This window comes from Apis mellifera, linkage group LG9 (genome assembly GCF_003254395.2).
Source record: "Apis mellifera strain DH4 linkage group LG9, Amel_HAv3.1, whole genome shotgun sequence".
NCBI lineage: Eukaryota > Metazoa > Arthropoda > Insecta > Hymenoptera > Apidae > Apis > Apis mellifera.
In genome coordinates, this window is record NC_037646.1 from 4,808,397 (window position 1) to 4,830,434 (window position 22,038).

At 33.5% G+C, this 22,038-nt stretch overlaps 1 protein-coding gene across 11 annotated transcripts in view; it reads left to right on the forward strand.

The window, feature by feature from the left end:
• Window positions 1–22,038, forward strand: part of LOC411345 (neurotrimin) — a 442,810-nt gene that overhangs the window by 332,211 nt on the left and 88,561 nt on the right. For all 11 annotated transcript variants that reach the window (XM_026443081.1, XM_026443080.1, XM_026443079.1 and 8 more), the window contains one exon: window positions 17,939–18,042. In XM_026443081.1, the coding sequence (XP_026298866.1) occupies window positions 17,939–18,042 (104 nt within the window). The remainder of the gene's footprint in view (window positions 1–17,938; window positions 18,043–22,038) is intronic.

A 22,038-nucleotide genomic window follows, 5' to 3' on the forward strand; every position in this document is an offset into this window, starting at 1 on the left:
ACAGTGTAATGAAATATAAAAGTAGAGTGAGAATAAAATTGAATAAAATTTAAATATTAATATATATGGATTACGAAATTGTCAAGTATATTTAAACAATTTTTAAATGAAAAACTGCTTAGTGAATTCAATCTATAACCCATTATTTCCTATTTCCTTTACTTTAAATTTGAAGATTTAATAAAATCAATAGAAAACATAATAATATTCCAAACCTAAAAATTAAAAGGAATAGTTCAGGAATAAATAAACGAACGAAAATGAAAAATTCAAAATTACGTCGAATTATTCGCGTGCAATGTGATGTAAAAAAAATTTTTCAATGAAGATTAAAATTGCTTAAATAAAGAAAAAAAAAAAAGGAAAAATGATTCTACTTCTCCAATCGTAGCATAGAATTTATTTAAAGTATCTATTGCAATCTCTTTGAGTCGGGCTGTTATCGAATCGCGAGGGTGCACGGCCGTATCAAAATTCCAGGCATATCACGATATATCCGATAAAGTATGAAAGGCAACGTTCATTTCAATATCCCGTCGTAAACATCGTCGTGGCAGTCGACGATCGATAATCGTGGAAAAATCGGACGAAATGCACTCTGTACAATCCTCGATGCCGAAGAAAAAGTGTATCATCCGTGACATGGAAGCCAAACGAAATTCCTCTTACCCTCTTTCGCTTGTCCTCCACGATATCAACGGTATTGTTATCTTTTTTTTCTTCTTTTTTCTTTTTTTCTTTTTTTTTCAGACATTCGCAATTAACTATACGATCTTTTGTTCTACGAAATCTCTGAAACACAATGCTGTTTCTTTCGTATCTCGAGCACAACGATCTTCTTCGTTTCTCAATTTAATGATTCATGAAATTCTGTCGACTCATTTTTAATTCGTACTGCTATAAAAATATTAATATAAACGATATTTATGTTTGTTTCTTGACAAATCATTTAATTCAATTAATTATAATATTTTAAATTATTGTATGATATACTTTGTCACTTTCAAAATTATTACTATGTCTATTATCGTTATAAATACTTTTTTTCATATGTTTAATTTGTGAAAATCGATACGAATTTCAATAAAATTCCTAATTATTCTATGATTAAATATCTCTATCTTATCATTAAAAACTTGAATCGTCATTGTATCTCAAAATTTTCCACTATACATCAAGTTTAAAAAAAAAGAACGATAGATTTTATCTCTCGGAACAAGTGTAAAGAATCCAATAATCAGGGAATTCCGATTTATGGAGCGAGCAACGCGCTTAAATCACGATATAAAAAGTCCTCCTCCGCGAATGAATCACGACTGTCGAACTTCAAAAAAAGTTTTTCATTACGATTTACCTTCCAGCCAATCCCTCCCTTCCATATCTCTCCTATACACCCGTACACACTTCCTCTCCAATTTTTCAAATACCATTCAAAACGTTTCAAAATGTCCCGAGGCTGCCTGTAATCGGTTACAAATTCGAAAGAAAGAGTCGCAAGTTTGGAACAAGCAGCGCCGTCAATCATACCTCCCTTTCCAGAAGGAGGGCTCGTTTTTCTTCGATACCTTCTTCCCTCTTTTTTCCTCCCCCCTCGAAGAGAAGTTACGCTCCATTATTCCGTCCGTGCATTTCCTTCGTCCCTCAGGCTCGTTCGCGGCGAAGGAGGAACATCCTTCTTCCCCTCCCCGTTTCTTTCTATTTTTCCACCGTTTTCCACCTCCGACTAATCAACGTGGCAACCAGAAATCCCACGATATGACCAATTTCGCTGCCCAGCAGCGTTGCGAGCTTCATATATTCAACGTTAAGCCGACATTTTCCACCCTTCTTCGCTCCTCTGATAATGGAATCCGCCTTGAATTCCACGGATACCATTGCCACGAGTCTAGTTACCTCGAACGATTTCACGATTGCCCGTAATGATTTTATTACGGATTGTGGAACTGCTTTTTCAAACGATTCAATATTAAATTGTTAAATTGTGGATTTCTTGAAATACAGTTTTTTTTTTTTTGTAATGTAATACGTATTCTTTTAATGAAGATCTATCAGATAATTGATCATTTAGATTAAGCTCTAAAATTCATTCAATTTTCACGATATTTAATTTTTATAGATAAACTTTTTTTTGATAATTTTAAAATTACAGGAATTGTAAGATTCCCTGGCGGAAAACCCCGAATTGGAGTCTTCATATCTTTCGCCAAGGAATTCCTTCTTCTTTAATAATCATCACGTAATTCAGAATATTCCATTGTAATTTTCGAAATTTATTTAAAAAAGTTTTATTACTTATAATATATATTGATTTACTTTAAAGTCTTTATTTATATTATTATTGTTGCATATTGCCATATTAATTTTGTCGTAGCAAGAGAGCTTAGTGGAATTTCTTTATATTATGAATGTTTTAAAAAATAATTAATATATTTATGGTGGTTGAATCGCAAAAACATAAGTTCGATTACAGCACATATTTTATGCGGTGTATTGATCGAACGCGTAACCCAGATTCCGGACGAGAAAGCGGAAACTTTCCTGGGATTGAATTTTCGAAAAAAAATTTTAATTAATCCACGTCAACGGCGGAACTCAATTGTACGTTTGCAAGACTTTTAATTAGTACCGTGAAAGTACTGAATAATACAATTTTTGCGGTTCGTTTCCATTCTAATCAAGCGAATTATCTTTATTTTCCCAATAGATTATCATGATTAATATATGAATCGATATTTGATCTTGCTCAATATCACACGATAACAATGTGAAACTGTGAAAAAGTAAATGAAAAAGTATAATGGAATTCGCTTTCGTTTTAAAAATTAATTCATAATATTCAGATTACATTCCACTATTATTTTTTAATATGAAATAAAGATTGAAAATCACAATTGATAAATTATATTCCACGTCATTTACAAAAGAATAATATTTTTTAAGTTCAATACGCTTTATTAATCCCATAAATGTCCTTTTGCTTAATTTCTCAATTAAATAGATTCTCATTTTTTAGAAGAAGTTTTTAACACAAACAAAATTTTTTTTCAACTCCAGGATGTAGAAAAAATAAATTCGAAGATCTAAAAAATATATTTAAATCAGTATTTTGAAAAATCATTTCACTATTTTAAATATATAAAGAATATTTAAATATTAATTACATATCAGTAATCTGAAGAATAACAGACTGTTCTCATTACGATTTCTTGTTCATCGGTCGAGCTTCGAATTATGATGAGGCAACAAGGGGAAAATGTTTTCATGGCAACATGACTCTCGAAAAAAATTCTAATTAACCCTTGTCAACATCACAGACTGATTATACATGTATCTGTTAATTAATAGTCACCAGTGTTGCGAGGGATGAATAATGTAATACTTATGACCCGTTAGCGTGTTAATCAGCTGGCCGTCTGACGGATGTGGTACCAACCGATATGGAAACGTTACATGCTTAGATAAGCTTGGAAGTTGACATTATTTGATGAGTTATTCTACGCTCGTAACAAGACCAACGTAACATCGGAATCGCGTACATCTGGAATTGAAGTTTGAAGTTCAAGTCATGTAGAACTGTTATTTTAGAACCGAGTTTGATTAATTATACAATTTCGTGTCAAGCTAAATGATCGTTTTATCCCACTATGATATGCTCGAATAATGTGTCGTTTTAAAAAGAGTTTGAGTATGTTTGATCGAGTATTTAGCAAAGAGATGAGAGTAAATTACGAAAGATTTTATTTTTGGAGATATTAAAAAGATATTTCAAACGTTTCTTTTTTAATCGTTACATTTTTTTAATATTTTATGGAAAATGGATGCAACTCGTTATAAATTAAATTTGAATAGGATGAATATTAATGTCAATTGAAAAATTAATGTGAAGATTACATTTTTGCAATATTATTATATATTTATTGTAATGTAATTTCGATTAAGAATTGATATCCCTTCTTTTTTAAGGATCAATAGAAATATTTGAACTTAATTTTCCATTAAACCTGATTTACCTTCATAAACCGCGTTAAAGCGTTTTATTATTGTTAACAAGCTGTGGAGAGAACTCGGTAAATCTTTCTCTTATTCGCATATAGGCCGATGTATTTTCAGCGGCCTTAGAAAACATTGCGAGGCTAGAAGTGTGTGTACCTGAAAAGCGGCTGCTTTTGTTCCAACAAAAGCATTTCAAGTACTTTCACGCCACTTCTAGCAACAGAATGAGCAAAACGTTTGACCATGTGCTGCTTGTCGCACAATAAAAACAAGCATTTCCACAACAGAATTATGATACGTAATTATCGCATCTTCCACTTAATAATAATTAACACTTTTTCTAAATAAAGTATTTACATCCGAGTAAGATTTTAATTCGAATTCTAAGAATAATTATACGATAATAAAAATACTTATTATATTTATCATTACATGTATATTTTTTTTTATTTTTCGATTCATGAAAATATCACAAATTGAGATTTCCATTATTTCCTTTATGTAAAGTATCCATATGATAAAATCTATTTCGATCTAATTCTATCACTAACCATGAAATCATTTAATCTTTCTTTTTTCTTCTTTCAAAATAAAGAATTTTAATCCGTTAAAGTTCAAATTTACTCGCGATACACTCAAACCCATCACTAGCTATGATAAAATTATTATATTCTCGTTATTATTGCTACCACGCGGAATATCGTGCGATCAGAAAATGAAAAAAGTGCGTGATAAGGAGATAAGGGACAGAACTAGCCCTAGAGACCATTGCTTGAATCTTCAGCCAAACGCGATCGTGGTAAGTCGCATTTCGGAGACGAAGTGTCTGAGCGTCGCTATGAATATGAATGAACCGTCGAGGTGATATTCCAAAGCGCGAAATAAAATAATTTCCACCTTTGCAACCCTACTTTGCTGTTTCACGTTTTCCCAAAGCACGTGGGATTACGAAGGCACGTAGGAATAGTGATGGTGTTTGGTGAGCGAGGAAGGGATGAATTCGACGGTAAAATCACGTTTCTCTGGATTTTTGTGGAATTATCATTGAGATATATTTTAAAAAATTTTGAAATTTATTTTTTTAACGTCAAATATATTACGTTACTTACGGTGTTTAAGATTTACTTTGTATAAACATGTTGCTGAAATTTATTTGGAGAACTGCAATGCATTTTATATTATATTTTATTGCAGTTAATAATAAGCTAAATAAATAAATGAATAATCTCAATGAAATTTCCTACAAAAATAATTGTAATCATAATGGATTAAAAATTTTGAATCTAGGAGTTAATGTACATTTTCGTGATGCTATATAGGGTGATTCAATAATTTTTACTCCATTATTTTTATTAAAGATAAATTTTATACGTATATGATAATGATATTGATGATATTTTATATATGGAAAATTTTTAAAAAATTTTAAATTAAATATCTTGCATATCATGATACTATTTACATTTAACTTAACTAATTACAGTAAACATCTCGCAACTTTGAATCGTGATATTACCGAAGTTCTTAGATATCCTTCGCATTTAGTATCTACTGCTTTCCGAAAATTGTTCTGATCAGCCTAAATTGAATTTGATCCGGGTTAGATTAGTTAGACAAGATTGGTAAGTTACGTCAGTTTGACATGGGTTGGGCCGGTTAGATAACTTTTGATCACTTATACCAATGCAGTATATTACATGGTTTAAAATTAGCTAGATTAATCATGTGACTTAATATTTCAAAATTTGATTTTGTATTTTATAAATTTAATTTCATTCGTCTTTTTTCCTTATTGAATGAACGGATTGGTTGACTCCTTTACAAATTCTTTTGCACATTGTTATAGTTGCATAGACGTTGAATCTTCTCTTAACTCATAGAAATATTAATGAACAAGTTATCCAAATATCATTAAAACAGAAGCTGGGAGAATTTTTTCTGTGTTTTAACACATAAAATGTATTTTCAATGTCACTTTTTGAAGTAAGTCAGGTGATTTTCTGACATCAAACATTTCAATTAATAAGAAGAAGAAGCAATAACCAACTTCCACAATCCTTATTTTTTAAAAATGAATTCTTTTACAACAAATTCCACTGTTCATTCTATCTATAAATCCTTAACAAAACTCTTAACAATTTTTCCATGATACACCACAGATACTCTGAGAATTATCGTTCGAAACTTATTTAAAAATAAGAAACAAATCAAAGTGCCTCCACTTCGAACCGATTCCACGATTTTATTACTTCAATTCTTAATACCATCCATTATTTATTCGTAGGTTAGAAGAATATGCGGCGCGTTGAAAATGGCCGTGTTGAATTCGTGGGAATGACAGTTGGTAGGGAACCATTGAATAGTTAAGTACTAAGTGTTAGTAAACGTTAAGTACAGAGCAGTGTATCGGGGAATACGTAGTACGTATTCGGGTTCTACGTTTCCAAACCCTCCCTCCCCTCCCTCCCTCCCTCCCCCTCCTCGAAATCTCGTCTGGATATCACATTTAAATGGCACTTATTTACCCGATGGCTAAAGTGACAAGTCCTGTTACTGCTGCGGTGAAGAACACGCCGTTCTCGTTTCCTTTGGACCCTCTCTAAAGCTTCGCTTCCTGCCGCTATTATCCTCCTGTTCACTCTTCCCGATGGGTTTCCGTTTTCCTATAGCTGCTCCACTTGCAAATCGCGGTCGGCGCCAGGGAAATTGAATTAGATTTAACGCTCATAATTGTCCACCGATGGCCGTCCCTCTTTAGTTAATAGTTTCTATCTTATAAGACGGTGGTCGCCAGATTGATGGGGAATAATCGTGAAAGAGTGACGAATAGGGGTGATGAATAGAGAGGATTACGTTCGAGAATGGTATTTTAATTTGTAGACGCATCAATTTAATAATATTGTTCACTTCAAAATTATTTCAATATTAAATATATTTAATCAATTATCCAACATTATCATTTTGCATTTCGTGAGAGATTATGGACAATATGTGTCATCTGTATCTTATTAATTTCTATTAAAATCTTTTAATCGTGTCATCGATAGTATGTTACGCACAGATAATGAATTTTAAAAACAAATTGTCTGAGATCAATTAATCAATTTTATTCTCGATGTTGAATATCCATTTATATCTCCCTCTTGAAAATCTCAAAATCTCTTTTCATCCCTTGAATCATTAAATCCAATCCCAAATAAAGTTATATCTCCGGTATATAAGACGGTTCCTTAATCTGACGTCAGTTCGCAACTATTGTTCTTCGTTTTCGCCTTCGCGATACATATCGCAGACTACGAGACAAATGAACCGGAAGTTCATTAAAATCAACGGCGATAAGCGGCCCATGCTAATTGCATATTGATAATTCGCCGGCAAGGGCTTTAAGGATCTTTGCATAAATCTCCAACGACCAAGTCCCAGACTGTTCCTGCCCGCGTCGCCGTATTTCAGGATCAAATTCGACGGAGATAAAATATATATTCGCAGCGCGGCAGGGGGGGTGGCGATAAATCAGGCAATAAATGAAAGCCCAACGAAGCGAGGGAGGCCAGATAAAAAGAAAATAGGGTAGGGAGAAGAAAGTGGTGGAAGGAGGTCGGTCCTCATTATTTCTAAAAGCGTTCCATAGCCGGTCGCTCACCGATGGGAGGGATGTTTTGCGGCGGTATATCCAACCCCCTTTAAACCGCCGACAATGAATGCTTGACAACTGCGAATCGTCGCCGAGGGCGTGTATTTTAAAAAATTAAACTTCCATTATTATCGAACAATTATGATCCTTCATCCTTTTGCCTTCGATGACGGAATTGGATATCCTTTTTTGTGTTGCTGGTTATCGATACACGAAAGTTAATGATCGTTTCCTGGATGAGTTTCCTGAGAAGACTTTTATAAGGAGAAAAGTAATAATGATCATTTTTTTTTTTTTTTAGTTTTAATGTTATTTATAGTTATTCTATGTAACAGGAAACTTGAAAGTTTTATCTGGTTATTTTGGTTGATCTTCTACGTTTAAAACTATTGAACAATCTTTCTGGAACTCTCTTGAAATGTGAAATTCCATTACAATTGAGATTATCCTTTCATTGTTAAAAGGAAAGGTTTATTTTAGAAATTTTTAAAAATTTCTTTGACCATTTCCTGATTCTACAATATTCAAAGTGTATTTTAAAATTTATTTCTCCATGTATAAATATCACTTATAAATTAATCGATTAAAAAATACCAAATTACTTGAATGTTGCAAAAGAAATCCATAATGACTGATCCAAAATTCCGTCCCATTCAATTCAACTACAAGATTCAGCAGGATTTCGTCCTCGTAATCACGATAATCTTTACATAACCACCCTGTATGGTGGTTTAAATCCCAAAAGCATCCCATATACGATCGATTAACGCAAAGTTGCTGGACTTTAACTTTCAACTAACCTGTATCAAGTTGAAGCTTCTTCTCGAAACATAATCTTTTCGACAAGCTCGAGAGCTTATCCGGGGACACAAGTGAGAGGAAAGCTCATGACTTTCATAAGTCTTTGTACGTTTTCCCCGTGTGGAGAGGCAGCCACGCGTACGACGTCGCACAACTTGTTAAAATTCCATCCCGATTTCGGGTCCAGAAAGAGGGGAACCGGAAAGAAACCGTTGCCAGCCGGCCGGATAATCTCACGGCACGGATTATTGGGCACGTTCCGCGGCAACTTCCTTTCCGTTTGCCTCGGATAAACCAATAAACTCTAACTTCATTTAAGAGTAAAACCTTACCAGAGCTCTGTTCGGCTTGCACGCTGATTTTTGCTCGTTCGTGAGATCAACTTCGCCGTCTCAACGAGCCGATTAAAAGTTTCCCTTGGAAAAAAAAAATAAAACAACTTTTGTATCCATATCGCAGGCAACGTCGATCAAATTGGACAACAATTATTATCAAGATTGTGCCTTTCTCAGATCGTTATTGTCCACATTTATTGCACAATGCATTTTCGAGCTGCGTTATATAATCGTTTGCCGAAGGGTTGAAAGAGAAGGTAACGAGAAGGGTGTGGAGAAACTCGATAAAACGAGTCGAATGTTCAATGGAAATAATTGATCTTTGAAAGTTTTGATTGATCGGTAACTTCGGATCAATTTTATTGGGTTTCGCTTAATTTCTTGCTTTGTGATATGGAATTGTTGGAAGTTATTTGAAGACCGAGCGCGATGAAAGTCTCTATTTGCGTCGACGTTCAATTTCAACGTCGGTGGTATAATGTTTATTGTAGTGGATTGAAGATGATTGATGTTTAGTCGCTTCTGTCTTTTCTTTTTTTAAATTATTTTTGGTTGAAATTAATTTATCTGTTCCATTTATTAAGACTAGCTCTATTATTTTCGTTCAGGTTTTATAATTCATTGAATTATTACAGAAAGTTGCAAATATTCAAGTAATATCTGGCAATAGAATTTAACTTACACAACTGCATACTTTTGCACTATTGGTAATTCTCTAAAAGTTGTTTCCATATTTTAAATTTCTGGAATGAAAATTTATACAACGTGAATTAAAATGCACGAGCAAAGATATACAAAAATACAAAGTTTCTTGTGAAAAACATTTATACGTTAAACCACATAATTTAATTCTTTCCTTTTTTTCCATATCTTGATAAACGTCATTCACATCCACCAGAACCATCTCACACTTTCAAAAGTTCACGTGTGCCTGTTTAATACAATCAATTTGACGTAAAAACCGCGAGCTCGTTTCGTCGAGGAATAGGAATCGAGGAGGAGAACGATGTCGGCCGTAAAGTTGGCCATTCCCGATTCAAGAATGTTCTTCGTGGTTTCGTTTGAATATCGTACAGAGGTCTTAACTATTTTTCGAACGTTTCCTCTCGCTGCCTGGCTTTCGTTCCGGATCAAATTCCTACGAACGATATTCGTTGGAAAACGGAGCGCAGAACAATCGGGGACGTTATCTCGCGGAAAATCTTGCCTCGTCGAAGCAGCGGCCAGATGAGAATGGTTGATTCGGCCGGTGAACCCACCTCCTCGTCGGCTCCTCGAAGAGAGAACAGTTTCAAGAACAGCGGGTCCGATCTTCGTCTGCACGGTCTGCAGTTCATTGCGGCGCATGAATAAAACCGTTCCCCGCGAAGGGATCCTCTGCAATTTTTGCAATAAAATTTTACAGGTTTTTCTCCAGAACTTTTTACGTAACGATCGATCGGCGAGAGTCGAAATTTCGTTATCCGTCCAAGCTTTCTTTCGTTGGGAAGGAACTTGGCATGGATTAAAATGTTTAATCCATGTTTTTTTCTTCTTCTTGTATCCTTGTATTTGTACAGCAGCTTTCTTTCGCGTTTGAATGTAGATTAGGTTGGTAACCTCTGTTTCGAGAGTTAGGTTACACGCCTTATCTGGCTGCTGAACCGGGAAGGAATTGAGGTTATGTTGCTCCTGACGTTAACACAACGACGCCATCTTGTTTAGTTATATAATTGCCATGAGTTGCAAATAGATGTAAATCAAAATGGAACAATGTTATCTCTGTTATTTCGCGTTCTTGCTCTTTATCTACGTTTTATCGTCTCGTGCATATATGCCAGGTTTACGTAACCTGGTTCGAAGCTGACAATTATAGGTTATGTAATGCAAAATTATATAAAATTATCTGAATTTTGAATCGAATTCTATATACGATCGATGATGAAATAATAAAATATAAGTAACGATGTTTTTCAATATATTTTAGATACGGGATAAATAAAATAAAATAAATCTGTTTAACAAGCCAATAAAGCGCTTCAATCGCCTTAAAGCGATAATAAAATTTCAGCAAAGCGTTTCAGGAAAGAGGAAAGAAATTGGTAAGGAAGGAATTCTTGCACGCAAGCGTCGACGAAAAAGTGACGAAGGAAAGCTTTGCCAATTAGGGAACCTTGTTTTCTTTCTCTTTTTTCTCTCTCTCTCTCTCTTTCTCTCCATCCCACGAAATATTCTGACTAACGACCACGGTGTCTAATGCTAGACACTGATGCTGACAAGAAAAATAGGAAGGAACACTCGAATCCATCGAGCATTGGATCACCTTTTAAGCAGGGGAGACTTTTTCGAAATACAGGTGTGGTTTTTAAGAGATGGCCAGGATTGATGAGAAGAGTTGAGAAAACATTCTAGAGAATGGATAGTCTTGAGGCGTTGTAGTTTTCAGAGGAGCCAGATCTTTAATTTTCTTTAACGACAAAGCGAATGTTCAAAGTGTCTTTAAAACCCCTCTAAATGAAGTCGAATTCAATATATATCTCGGATAAAATGAAAAGATGTCTTTGAGACGTTGTGTAATTGGTATAAAGAAGTGATTGTAATTTTCTTTTGCAATTCAAAGGAATGCTTGGTTCGATAAAATGATTTACACCTGTTACGAGTAAAATTTCATTTATCATTCTTGAATAATAAATCGTCGAATACTTGTATATGTTGAATATATTGAAATACTTTGTCGATAGATCGTGAAACATTCAATCCTTTAATATCGTATACGTAAAAGAAAAAACGATATCATGAAAATAATATCGCTAATATTTTTATATATAAAAATTTATCTCTCTTCCCCTTTTCCATTCATAATTTGATCCTACAATTACACGTGCACGTGTTATTAATACACATTTTCTATCTAGAAAAATTTCCTTTGAATAAAGGAGAGGAAAAATGAATTTCACCGTAATCCAAAGATGAACTATTCAATTAACTGGAAATATTACCTGTGAGCTTTCAATATACGTCCACAAACTTAATTATCAGAATTGTCACGATATCGATTCTTAATATTACTCGTCTCTCGACAATATTGTTGTGTACCGTGATTGGAAGAATTTGTAACAATAATATTATGACTCGAATCTAAAAAAAAAAAAAAAGAAATAAATAAGAAAAGGGATAAAAATTAAAGAATTGGGAAACGAGAGAATTGAGAAACTGGGAGCCACGTAGATAGAAAACTAGCAAGGAAATAGGAGTATTTGTTCTGAACCTTCAAGTACTCGAGATTCCAACCAGCGCAATCAGAGATCGTAACAATGACGTATTATGTCCCGCATTCCTCATTATTCTCTCTCGAAAACGAGAAAGGGAATCTCTTGTACCCTTTTACGGTATCCAGAATCACGGAGTAAAAGCATATCGAGACGAATGCCGTGTATCCACGTGAATCGATATCCATCCTCGTTTTCCTCGTGTCTCGAAAATGAACGGTTTATATCTGCATACATGCATGTAAAAATTATTCCAAATTGAAATCGTTTATAAAATTCTGAAAATCATTGTAGCTCCCTCGTTGTATAAATCTTGAATGAGTGTTATCGATATCATCAGGTATGATAAATATTCATGATTATGCAATTTACACTGCATTATTCCTGGGGGTGACAAATACGGGGGTGAGAAATATTCGATTAAATAATTCATTTCCTTTCCACCATTTCGGTTACTATTAATATTTTTTTTTAAATTGTCGCCATATATAATACGACGTGTCTAAATGTTAAATTATCGTATTTGTAAATTTCTTCTATCTTTAAAATAATTTTTTTTTTAATAATAAAATAAATGGAAGAATACATTGTCCTTCCACGACGTTTAAAATATTTTAATATATTTGGTACAAGGACAGATGTACACGTAATAATAATATAGAAAAAGATATATATATATATAATTTTCAAACACCGAGTTCCAATGATATTCAGTCATATCAGAATTTCGGAGTTCTATCATGAATTATGAATTTCGAGTGACTTGAATAACGTTCTTCTACTTCTACCAATGTAGTAATATAGAAGTTGAAATATACACGGTGCCTGAAAACGAATTAATCATTACGCTATTTTGAAACATTAATATTTCCTATCTTTATCCTGCATTTTCGAATGCATCAATCAATGCTCTTATCCATCTAAGATATTTTAAACACACACAAATTATATCGAATATTCGTATAGAATATCTTTTTCCAAAATACGTAAACCAATTGTTTATACAAACAATTAAGAAAGATAAATAAAATTTTGGGATTCCTTCTTTTTTTTTTAACATCTTCCATTTCCAACGAGAGAATCAAATTTCAACGAAAGCGTAATTATCAATCGCATCGTTATTATCGTCGTCGAGTTATACCGTTTACTTTATTCCGCGACGCGACGCAACATCCTCCCCTCCCATTCATCGAACGAGCATTGTCGCCGCGAAATATAACGTGTACACAGATTTACCTTAATCAAGGCCTGTTAATCAACTTGATAACAACTTCCAGGAAACGTGTTTACGAATTCTGGCCGCCACCGCAGCCAATCCCCGGGCGTACGATCATTACCGCATTGTGCGTCGATGAAAGATGCCGCTGCAGCCCCCGTTAATTACCCATCCTTTTTGGCACGTAACAGGGATAACCGGAGAAGGGGAGGAAGGGTGTTAAAGTAAAGTCTTGATGGAGTTTCCGTGCCAAAAATAATCCCCGATTCATAAGTGGCTATGTTTCAATTAATCCTCCGATTATTCGAATGTATTCATCCACAAATATATCCCCTTGGACGCAAATTTTCACTTCTCTCTCTCTTTCTCTCTTTCTTCATCTCGATATAATAATATAATTCCTTTCACATCGTAGTCTTCCCCTTCTTGACGGAGAGGGTTTCATCGACTTCATCCGAGATATTATTAAAAACGATGCTCATTCAAGATTTTCATTACGATAACAAATAAAAGAGATCGAGCGTTCATTCACGATATTTTGCTTATTCGTTTCGTTTCCCTGTTACATTGAATTCTGCGTGACGATTCAAGGGAGAAAAAAATGAAGGAATCGTTGTGAACGTGAAACGAAGTATGGATCTTTATCATCGAATGATTATTTAAATTCGAGCAATGGATCGGAAAATTCGTTGTTATTAGTGAGACAGGATCCACGTTCTTCATAATTTCATTGTCTGCAACAATTTCGAAAAAATATGATTTAGCAAAGCCAAGTGGGAGAGGTTCGCGACAGTTGTCTTAATTAACTCGTTACGGAAGAACGGGTAACGTGATATTACCACAATTCTGTGATTCTCTTCCCCTTTGCATAATGCCAGCGCTAGTGTATGTAACGTAATATTTTAACCTTATTGTTCAGCCCCTTGTGGGTGAAGGCACAAAGGGATTAAACGGAGCACCGTAACCTTCGCGATTGCAGCCTGGCAATTAAGAGGAGAAAAATTGGAATTCGCGGGAAGGGGATATTTTATCATCGATTTTAATAATTTTAATCTATTTTCGGAAGCGAACGACACGCTTTTAAGTGTAAATTTATCGTATATCGCTAGTAATTTTAATTACACGCTTCGAAATATTGCATTTCGGCTTCTCGATAATATGGGATAGAAATGTTAATAGCCTGAGAACTGAGCTCGGATTTTCCATAAACCTTTGTATCATTTCGATTTAATAATAATGTGGTAGTGTATGATTAAATTGGAACACACGCCCTTGTAGTCTGTTCTCGTTGCAAAATACTCACTATTTCTCATATTGGTTAGGTGAATATTATCGAAATAATTGGATAATTTCGATTTTCGATATATTCTCTGCTTCAAAATGGATTAAAAATACACGCTGCTCTGGTGTTGAGGCTAATAGCGGGAGAGGCAAAGGTGTAATTTGGGTTACGAGTCACGAGATTATTATAAATCTTACGTACGTGATAAATGTATCAGCAATGGTAATTAGAACGTTGAGAAATGGAAATGTTAATTCTCTATTTCTCTCTATAATTTCGCCAAGACTGATGTACATCATCTTGCACAATTCCCTTGATAGTCATTAATCCAACTCAAATAGGTCATCTTACACTAAGTAGTTTGCTACCATAAACTATAGTTAATAACCAATCGATAGAGTTAATAGTGTCAGTAATAATTAAGATGGAGGTGTAAACATCATCTTCTATAATATTCAATCGTTCCGGTACCTGAAATTTGAAATATATTAGATATATTGAACAAACTATATTTAAAAAATTGTAGAATAAAAGAAACGAGATTAATTATTCTGAAAATATTCTTATTTAATTTCACGTTATGTTAACTACCATTAAAAAATTGGAAACTCATCGAAAAATGTATATAATCTCAAAGAGAACCGTCCCCTTTGAGAACATTCGATCACAAAAGGAATGGAATTTTCATTTTTCCTTTCATTTTCCACTTTCGCATTTCCCCTAAGCGGGCAAACACGCACACTTATCCTGGTTTGAAAAATGATTTTCAATATTGGCGCAGAATACATAGGCGAAATTACAAATGAACTTGTTCATCTCTCGGTGATTGAAAGAACTCTTTCTGTGTATCAATGTCCTATGTGCGTGAAAGCGTATGCATCGGCCGAAAGGAGATCCACGAAACAGGAGGTGGCCACGTTGATGAATTGAAAATATCGATTCCAAGTCTCAATGGTACCGCGTATTGTGCCAGTTAGAATAGAAAACCTGTTGATTTTATGAAGAATGCTTTCGAAAGAATAGCAAATTCGATGGTGCTTCGTTTTCGTCAATTCGGATATTTTGTTATCGAGAAGAAAAACGTTCGAATCGAAATGCTATAATAGGATTGTACGTTTTATATTTAGAATCCAGTCACTTCTGGTTAATCGATTATTCAATTATTTTAAATTCAGTTATTCAAACAATTCTTTTTCTCGAACATTTTCAAGTTTAATGGATATTGTACAGCTATTTAATATGATCAAATTAATAATTGTTATCAATTGTTTATTGTTTATTGATGAACAGCATTCGAAAATTCCACCTGAAACAAAATGAAATGATGAAATTAGTAATTTTAATTCATTATTTCGTATTTGGAATTTTTTAAATAAAAAGAATGATAATAAGAAATTAAAAAGTGATATTAATTGATTAATTAATTATCCTACAAACGAAAGCTTCTAAAAACTTTATATCTAATTAGAAAGATAATAAATCAAATACAATTTTCAAATAAGTAAATAAATTGTTCAAACTCTATTTTTTTTTCATCGCATAAAGAAAGAAGTAAATTTATTTACTTGTTCAGAGAAAATTAAATATTAGAATCTATATTCACCAAAAAAATATTAATAATAATAATAATTAAAGCAAATTAAAATAGAACTTTTAATCTTCAAGATATATTTATCACAAGATCTTAAAATAATTTCTTGATCTCATTGCAAAACTGATAAATCAATTCCACGATATCGATCTTCCTTGCCAAGGTCTCGAGGAACGGAATCATCCCTCGTTGAAACGACAATTCTATTTATACCTCATCAGTGAGGCCGTTATTAAAGGGAGATAATAAGCAGCGCAATTTGTACAAACATATGCCCGACATGAATTACACGAATTATTCGTCTTCTTCCTTTCTTCCCCCCCTCCCTTTCTTTCTCTTTTTATTTCCGGTGTACTCGCGTTGTAGGTGTCATAATTAACGTGGTGTACCGCAGTCATAATAAAGTATGACAGATGTAATTAACGGCGTCCCTCGTTTCACGTCCGTTTGAAAAGAGCTGAAAGTAACTCGTTCTTATCCACAACCACCCTATCCGCCCTCCCTCCCCTCCTATCCGCTCCCCATTCTCACCCTCGCTCTCGTTTCGTCTTGTCTACCACGATTTCTCGTTCTCCATTGGGTCTCCATTCGCGACCATAAATAATTCAGGTGCTCGAGACGTCGTAAAGACATTAACGAAGGTAAAAGCTTTTAAGGGCGGCCCTACGTTCAATCCTGAACTCGTTATGCCCCTCTCGCGATAATAACTCGGAATCTCGGCCGGTTTCATTGTCCAACGATACGCGATATTTATGCGCGTTTCAACCGATGAGGAGTGAACCGTGGTCAAATCTGAAATTTGATACGAAACGGAGAAATGTTAGTCTCGGTTTTGGGAGACGAGATTTTGGTTTTAAATAGATCAAGTACGTGGATATTCGGCATTGAGAGATAATTTGATATGTAAGCTGTGAAAAGCTTATAGAATTTTTTTGTTTTGGAAAAAAGAAGTAATTGAAATTGTCGAGAGTAATAGAGGAAATTGGTTAATTTTTGAACAGATGAATGCTCGAACAGGGTGTTGTATATATTTGAAAATAAATCAGGAGGAAAATAGTAGAAAGTTTTATTTTCATGGAAATTGAATTTGAAACTTGTTAAGTGCACATGAATTTCAATCATCCTAATATATATTACACGAGATGGTTTTGAATATAAAAATAAATCGTAAAACAAATAAAGTAATAATATTTTTTTCATTGTAGATTATTTTTTCGAGAAAAATCATGTTTAAAAATTTGTCAAGTACACGAGAATTTAACAATTAAATTATTTTGTTACTAGACTACGAATGGATATTCAAATATAAGTTAAAAATATAAAATAAAATGTTTTCATTTAAAAACTTGTTTTGAAGATTGGAAAATTCATCGAGCACACGCATACAATTTTCGATATGCAATTCTCGATATACAATTCTCGACTAAACTTATTTTTCAAAAAAAAAAAAAACGAACATTTAAAAAAATATTAAACATTTATAAAAATTATTACATCACTAAATAATTAATTTCTCATGAAATAGAAATATTTTTGTGTAAAATAAAATTTATAGAGAAAAATGTAATTAATGAATAATGTATTATATGTGAAGCGATGAAATTTATATTCATTTAATAATTATTAAATGTGAAGAATATGTTTATATATGAGAGAAATAAATGAAAAAGTGAAAAAAAATAGAAAGAAATTAAATGCTAAAATATAAAAGTGAAAGTAAATTAAAATCCATTCGAAACTTTTTCTTTGCTAAGTAATTATTAAATATTTTTATCTTTTGAAAAAATTAATTTTTCTACAAACATATAAGAAACAAATTTTTTAAATTTATTTTCCAGACTCAGACTTACCCAGGTTCGCTGAGGAAATCCAGAACGTGACCGTGAGCAAAGGTCGAGATGCTTTGCTAGCCTGTATAGTGGATAATCTACGAAACTTCAAAGTAAGGAAGAAAGATCTTATTTAATTTCTCATGTACGATAATTTATTACGATAGTTTCGATGCTCGATATTTTACATATCTTCACAATTTTGAAGAAATTAATAGAGAACGTTGTGTAACGTAACACAAACTCGAATATTTTTACTTGAATCGAGGATATTTAATTTGAGAAGTGTAATTAATGGAATCGGCTAATGTTTTTTAAGAAAATGAGACAATTATAGCGTTAACCTGTTCAGTACGTTTTAAGTATCACGTTTAGAGAGCTCTTTTCAGCCATTTTCAGTTTCGAAATTACGGTGCTCCATTTTCACAATAGAAAATTACGCTGAAAGAACGTGACTTGTAAAAACAAGAATAAAATAGTTTCATTATAGTTGTTTCGTTTGTATAACGCGTAGCTTGGGAAGCAATAATTTTCGTTTTATGCGAGCATTTTTTAGATAAAACTGAGCAGAAATGTGCGATTTTTATGTATATTACGTGAAATAAGATAAAACTTTTCCACGATAAGATTAATTTCTCTCGGATTCACGATGCTTTAAACCAGATGAAAATTCGGTATTTTAACACTTACTTAAAACTTAATTCCAAGCAGAAATAAAAAATTAAAAAATATAAATATATGCTCGTCGATATTTACGAACCTCGTATCCAAGGATTCACGTTTCACCCTCCCCCATCATTTCAAGAAGAACAGAGCCACAATCCTGAAAATATCATAGCAAATAAATAAAGAAACAATGATACAATTTTTGTCAAAGATAAAGATCAATTAGATTCACCAGATTAATTAAACTTTTTCCACCAGAGAGACAGCCTTGGTCCAGCATCCTCGTTACACACCCTGTTCTCTTGACAAACACCATCCCAGGTATCCAGTCAAACGATCCTCTATCCACGTACAAATAATCCGTCTCCGAGGAAGTTCGTTATTAGGCAAAGCTTTTTTACGCTCCGCTTAAGAATTTCGCACGCGAAGGGAAGCGGAGTGGAGGAGCGGATCGAGTAATTCTAGCCGTGACTCGCAACAACGTCAACTTCAGCCGGCTGCCTCGTTCGTTACGCCAATGGAAATACATCACGGCTAGTGTCACGTTGAATTATTAAAGTAATATGGTAACGACGCCGGTTCACACGATCCCTCTCGGCCGATCCGGGCATAGTCTGCAACCGTAAAGAAGCATCGTGCCTCGTGCTAGCAACGGCCGCCAACGGGGGTTGATATTCCCCAGACAGGGCTAGCAGGGAACAGGAAACACGCTCCTGCGGAAAAATTATCGCTGGCCCGCTTCTTAACGCGGCTGGAATATCGTAATTTTCCACGTGGTGTCTGCTGGATTAATAATTTTTCGTGAAACGTAACGCGTGATACGTTCTTCAATTTTCAAATATTTTTAAATTTTAATTAGGGGGAGTTTGACGATTTGATAATTGGAATTTTTTTGTTGTCGGCATATTAGAGACTTTGTTGAGAATCTTGGTAATTTTTTTTTTTAATTTTACAGATATCCAGATTGTAATCCAGTAAATGATATAATTTTTAGAAATTGTGTAAATACTGTCTTATTCGAATATTTCTTTATTTTAAATAATTTAAGGAAAAATATTCTGAAGGAATTTTCACCAAATCTTAATAGCAATTACTATATTCAAAATTTTCAAAAGAATTTTTCTTTAATATATATTTTTTTATACATACTTACAAGTTCAAGATTATTTCAACATCATTAAGATGAATTTCATTTCTTTTGTAATATTCAATTTGATCAAGTATTTTTTTCTGAAGATATATATTAAGATATATGGTATATGGTATTGCTTCTATGTTGCATACTATCTTGTGAAATAAAATTTCAAGTTCCGGTCGTTCGACGACATTTTATCCAATTTGATGTTAAAACGATGTATAACTTCTATTTTCTTAACTCCACGCGTATCTCAGCCACCGAGAAGCTATTCTTGCCGTCTTCATCATCTATTTATATTATTTTACTCGCAGGTTTCTCATTCCATTTTCCCCAACTTTCCATCCTCTCTCTACAGTGCAATCTGTGCGCCTGGCATATGCAGGTCAATGTACATACTTACGTATACAACCAAAGTGAAGGCATTATGAGATGAAAGTAGGAAAGTGTCGAATAGTGCAGTAAATGTTCATCCCCAAATAACCTTAAATGCTCAAAAGTTGTAGCATCTACCTTTCGTAATTACCCACCAGTTATTAATTACGGAGGATGTTCAAGTTTAAGTCGGCAATGTGTTGTCCAATAGATGTGACATTAAATTATGCTCAATTCCAACGTGTCTTGTTACGGTCTATCTCGTGTTAAATTATTTTCCCATCTCTTATTTTTTTCTTAACAAACGATCATTATAAAATATCACGAATTCATCGATTTATCAAATTTATAAATTTTATTGGCAAACGATGAATAGAAAATTCAATTTCTCGATTTATTATTAGAATTATTATCAGATCAATATTTTTTCAAAATATTTTCCAAATATTTCTCTTAAACAATCCATTGAATGGATGAATGTAGCAAAATATCTCCACGCGTGTTTTTCATTTACATATTTTAATCGAAAAGCGTATATAACTCTTCGTGCATGTTAACAAATATCCAATATCGCAATATGAAGCCCCCATAGAGTTTCATCGTATTTTCATCTATCCTCAAGAGATCTCGGTCACATTGGAGGCTTAGCGACGAACGAAAGAAAATGGGGTAGATTCTAAGCCTTCTTATACTTACCCTTCTATTCCCCTTCTATTCTCCGTGAAAGTTTCCAAGATCCACGGAGGATACGGAATACAAGGCAGCCGGTATATTGGATTAAGCGGGCGATAAGAACGAAACGATGTTGTATAGGGTGTCCAAAGCTCCGCAAAGGGAAACATCACGGATCGTATAGATGGTAGAATGTACGCATGAACGATTCTATAGACGGAATTATGCTTTGGAAAAAAACTTGATCTCTCTCTCAACTTCTTTCCCATCAATTTTCGTGCTTCCAAAGATCGATGAATAATTCTGTAAAAAGATTAATTGGTGGAATTAATTTCGGGAAAATTCGATTTTTATATTCGATAACCGAAAATTATCCGCAAAATTCATTCCCCGTTATGCTCGATGGCATATATTTTTAATAATAAAATTTCGAAGTTGAAATTTATGCAGATTGAAATGATGCCAAAAATAAAGGAATATACAGATATCGGTGTAAAATTTGATATATCACGTAGAATTTCATAACGTGAAAAATAAAGATATTTTGTAGAATATTTTCATGTAGATACTTTTATGAAGGATTAAAAAAACGATAAAACAATTAAGCTCTATTAAACCTCGATTTTCTTGGTAATACTGTAACCTACAAAATATTGCGTTAAAGAAAATACCAACATGTCGACGTCGAACGTAATAAGAAACTTCGTTAATCATTTTCTTGGTTTTCTATAATCTCCTTCCTGTTTTTAAAATCAATTTTCTTTTCTCGATGTACTTATGAGATAAAATTTGTTTGCAACGAAGAGCAACAATTATGTATAAAAAGTAAAGCAGAGATTCTTAAAGATTTTTTTCAAAAAATAGCAAATAATTGCAATAAAGAGAATTTAAGCAAATCTTGATATTCTTTACCCCTGAATTTGAAATAATCATTATCCCAGTTGGCATTATGTTGTTTACGTAATCCGTATGATATTCCTCATACTAATCTCGCGTAACAAATCTCCGTGTCGCTATTCCACGAACACTCACCGATTATGATAAGCCTTTCCTCTGCATTTCCACGAACCGTGTTTGATTATTAGCGGCAAAGCTTCTTACGGAACGTGCACGACATGCGACAACGTCAAATCAACGAAGCTAATAAATTATTGATCCGAGATATTAAAAGTATTTTAATGGAAAATATATAATAATTTTTGAAACTGGATTCATACTTTCCATTTCTCGATATATCGTATCGAAATTGTATTATATTCTT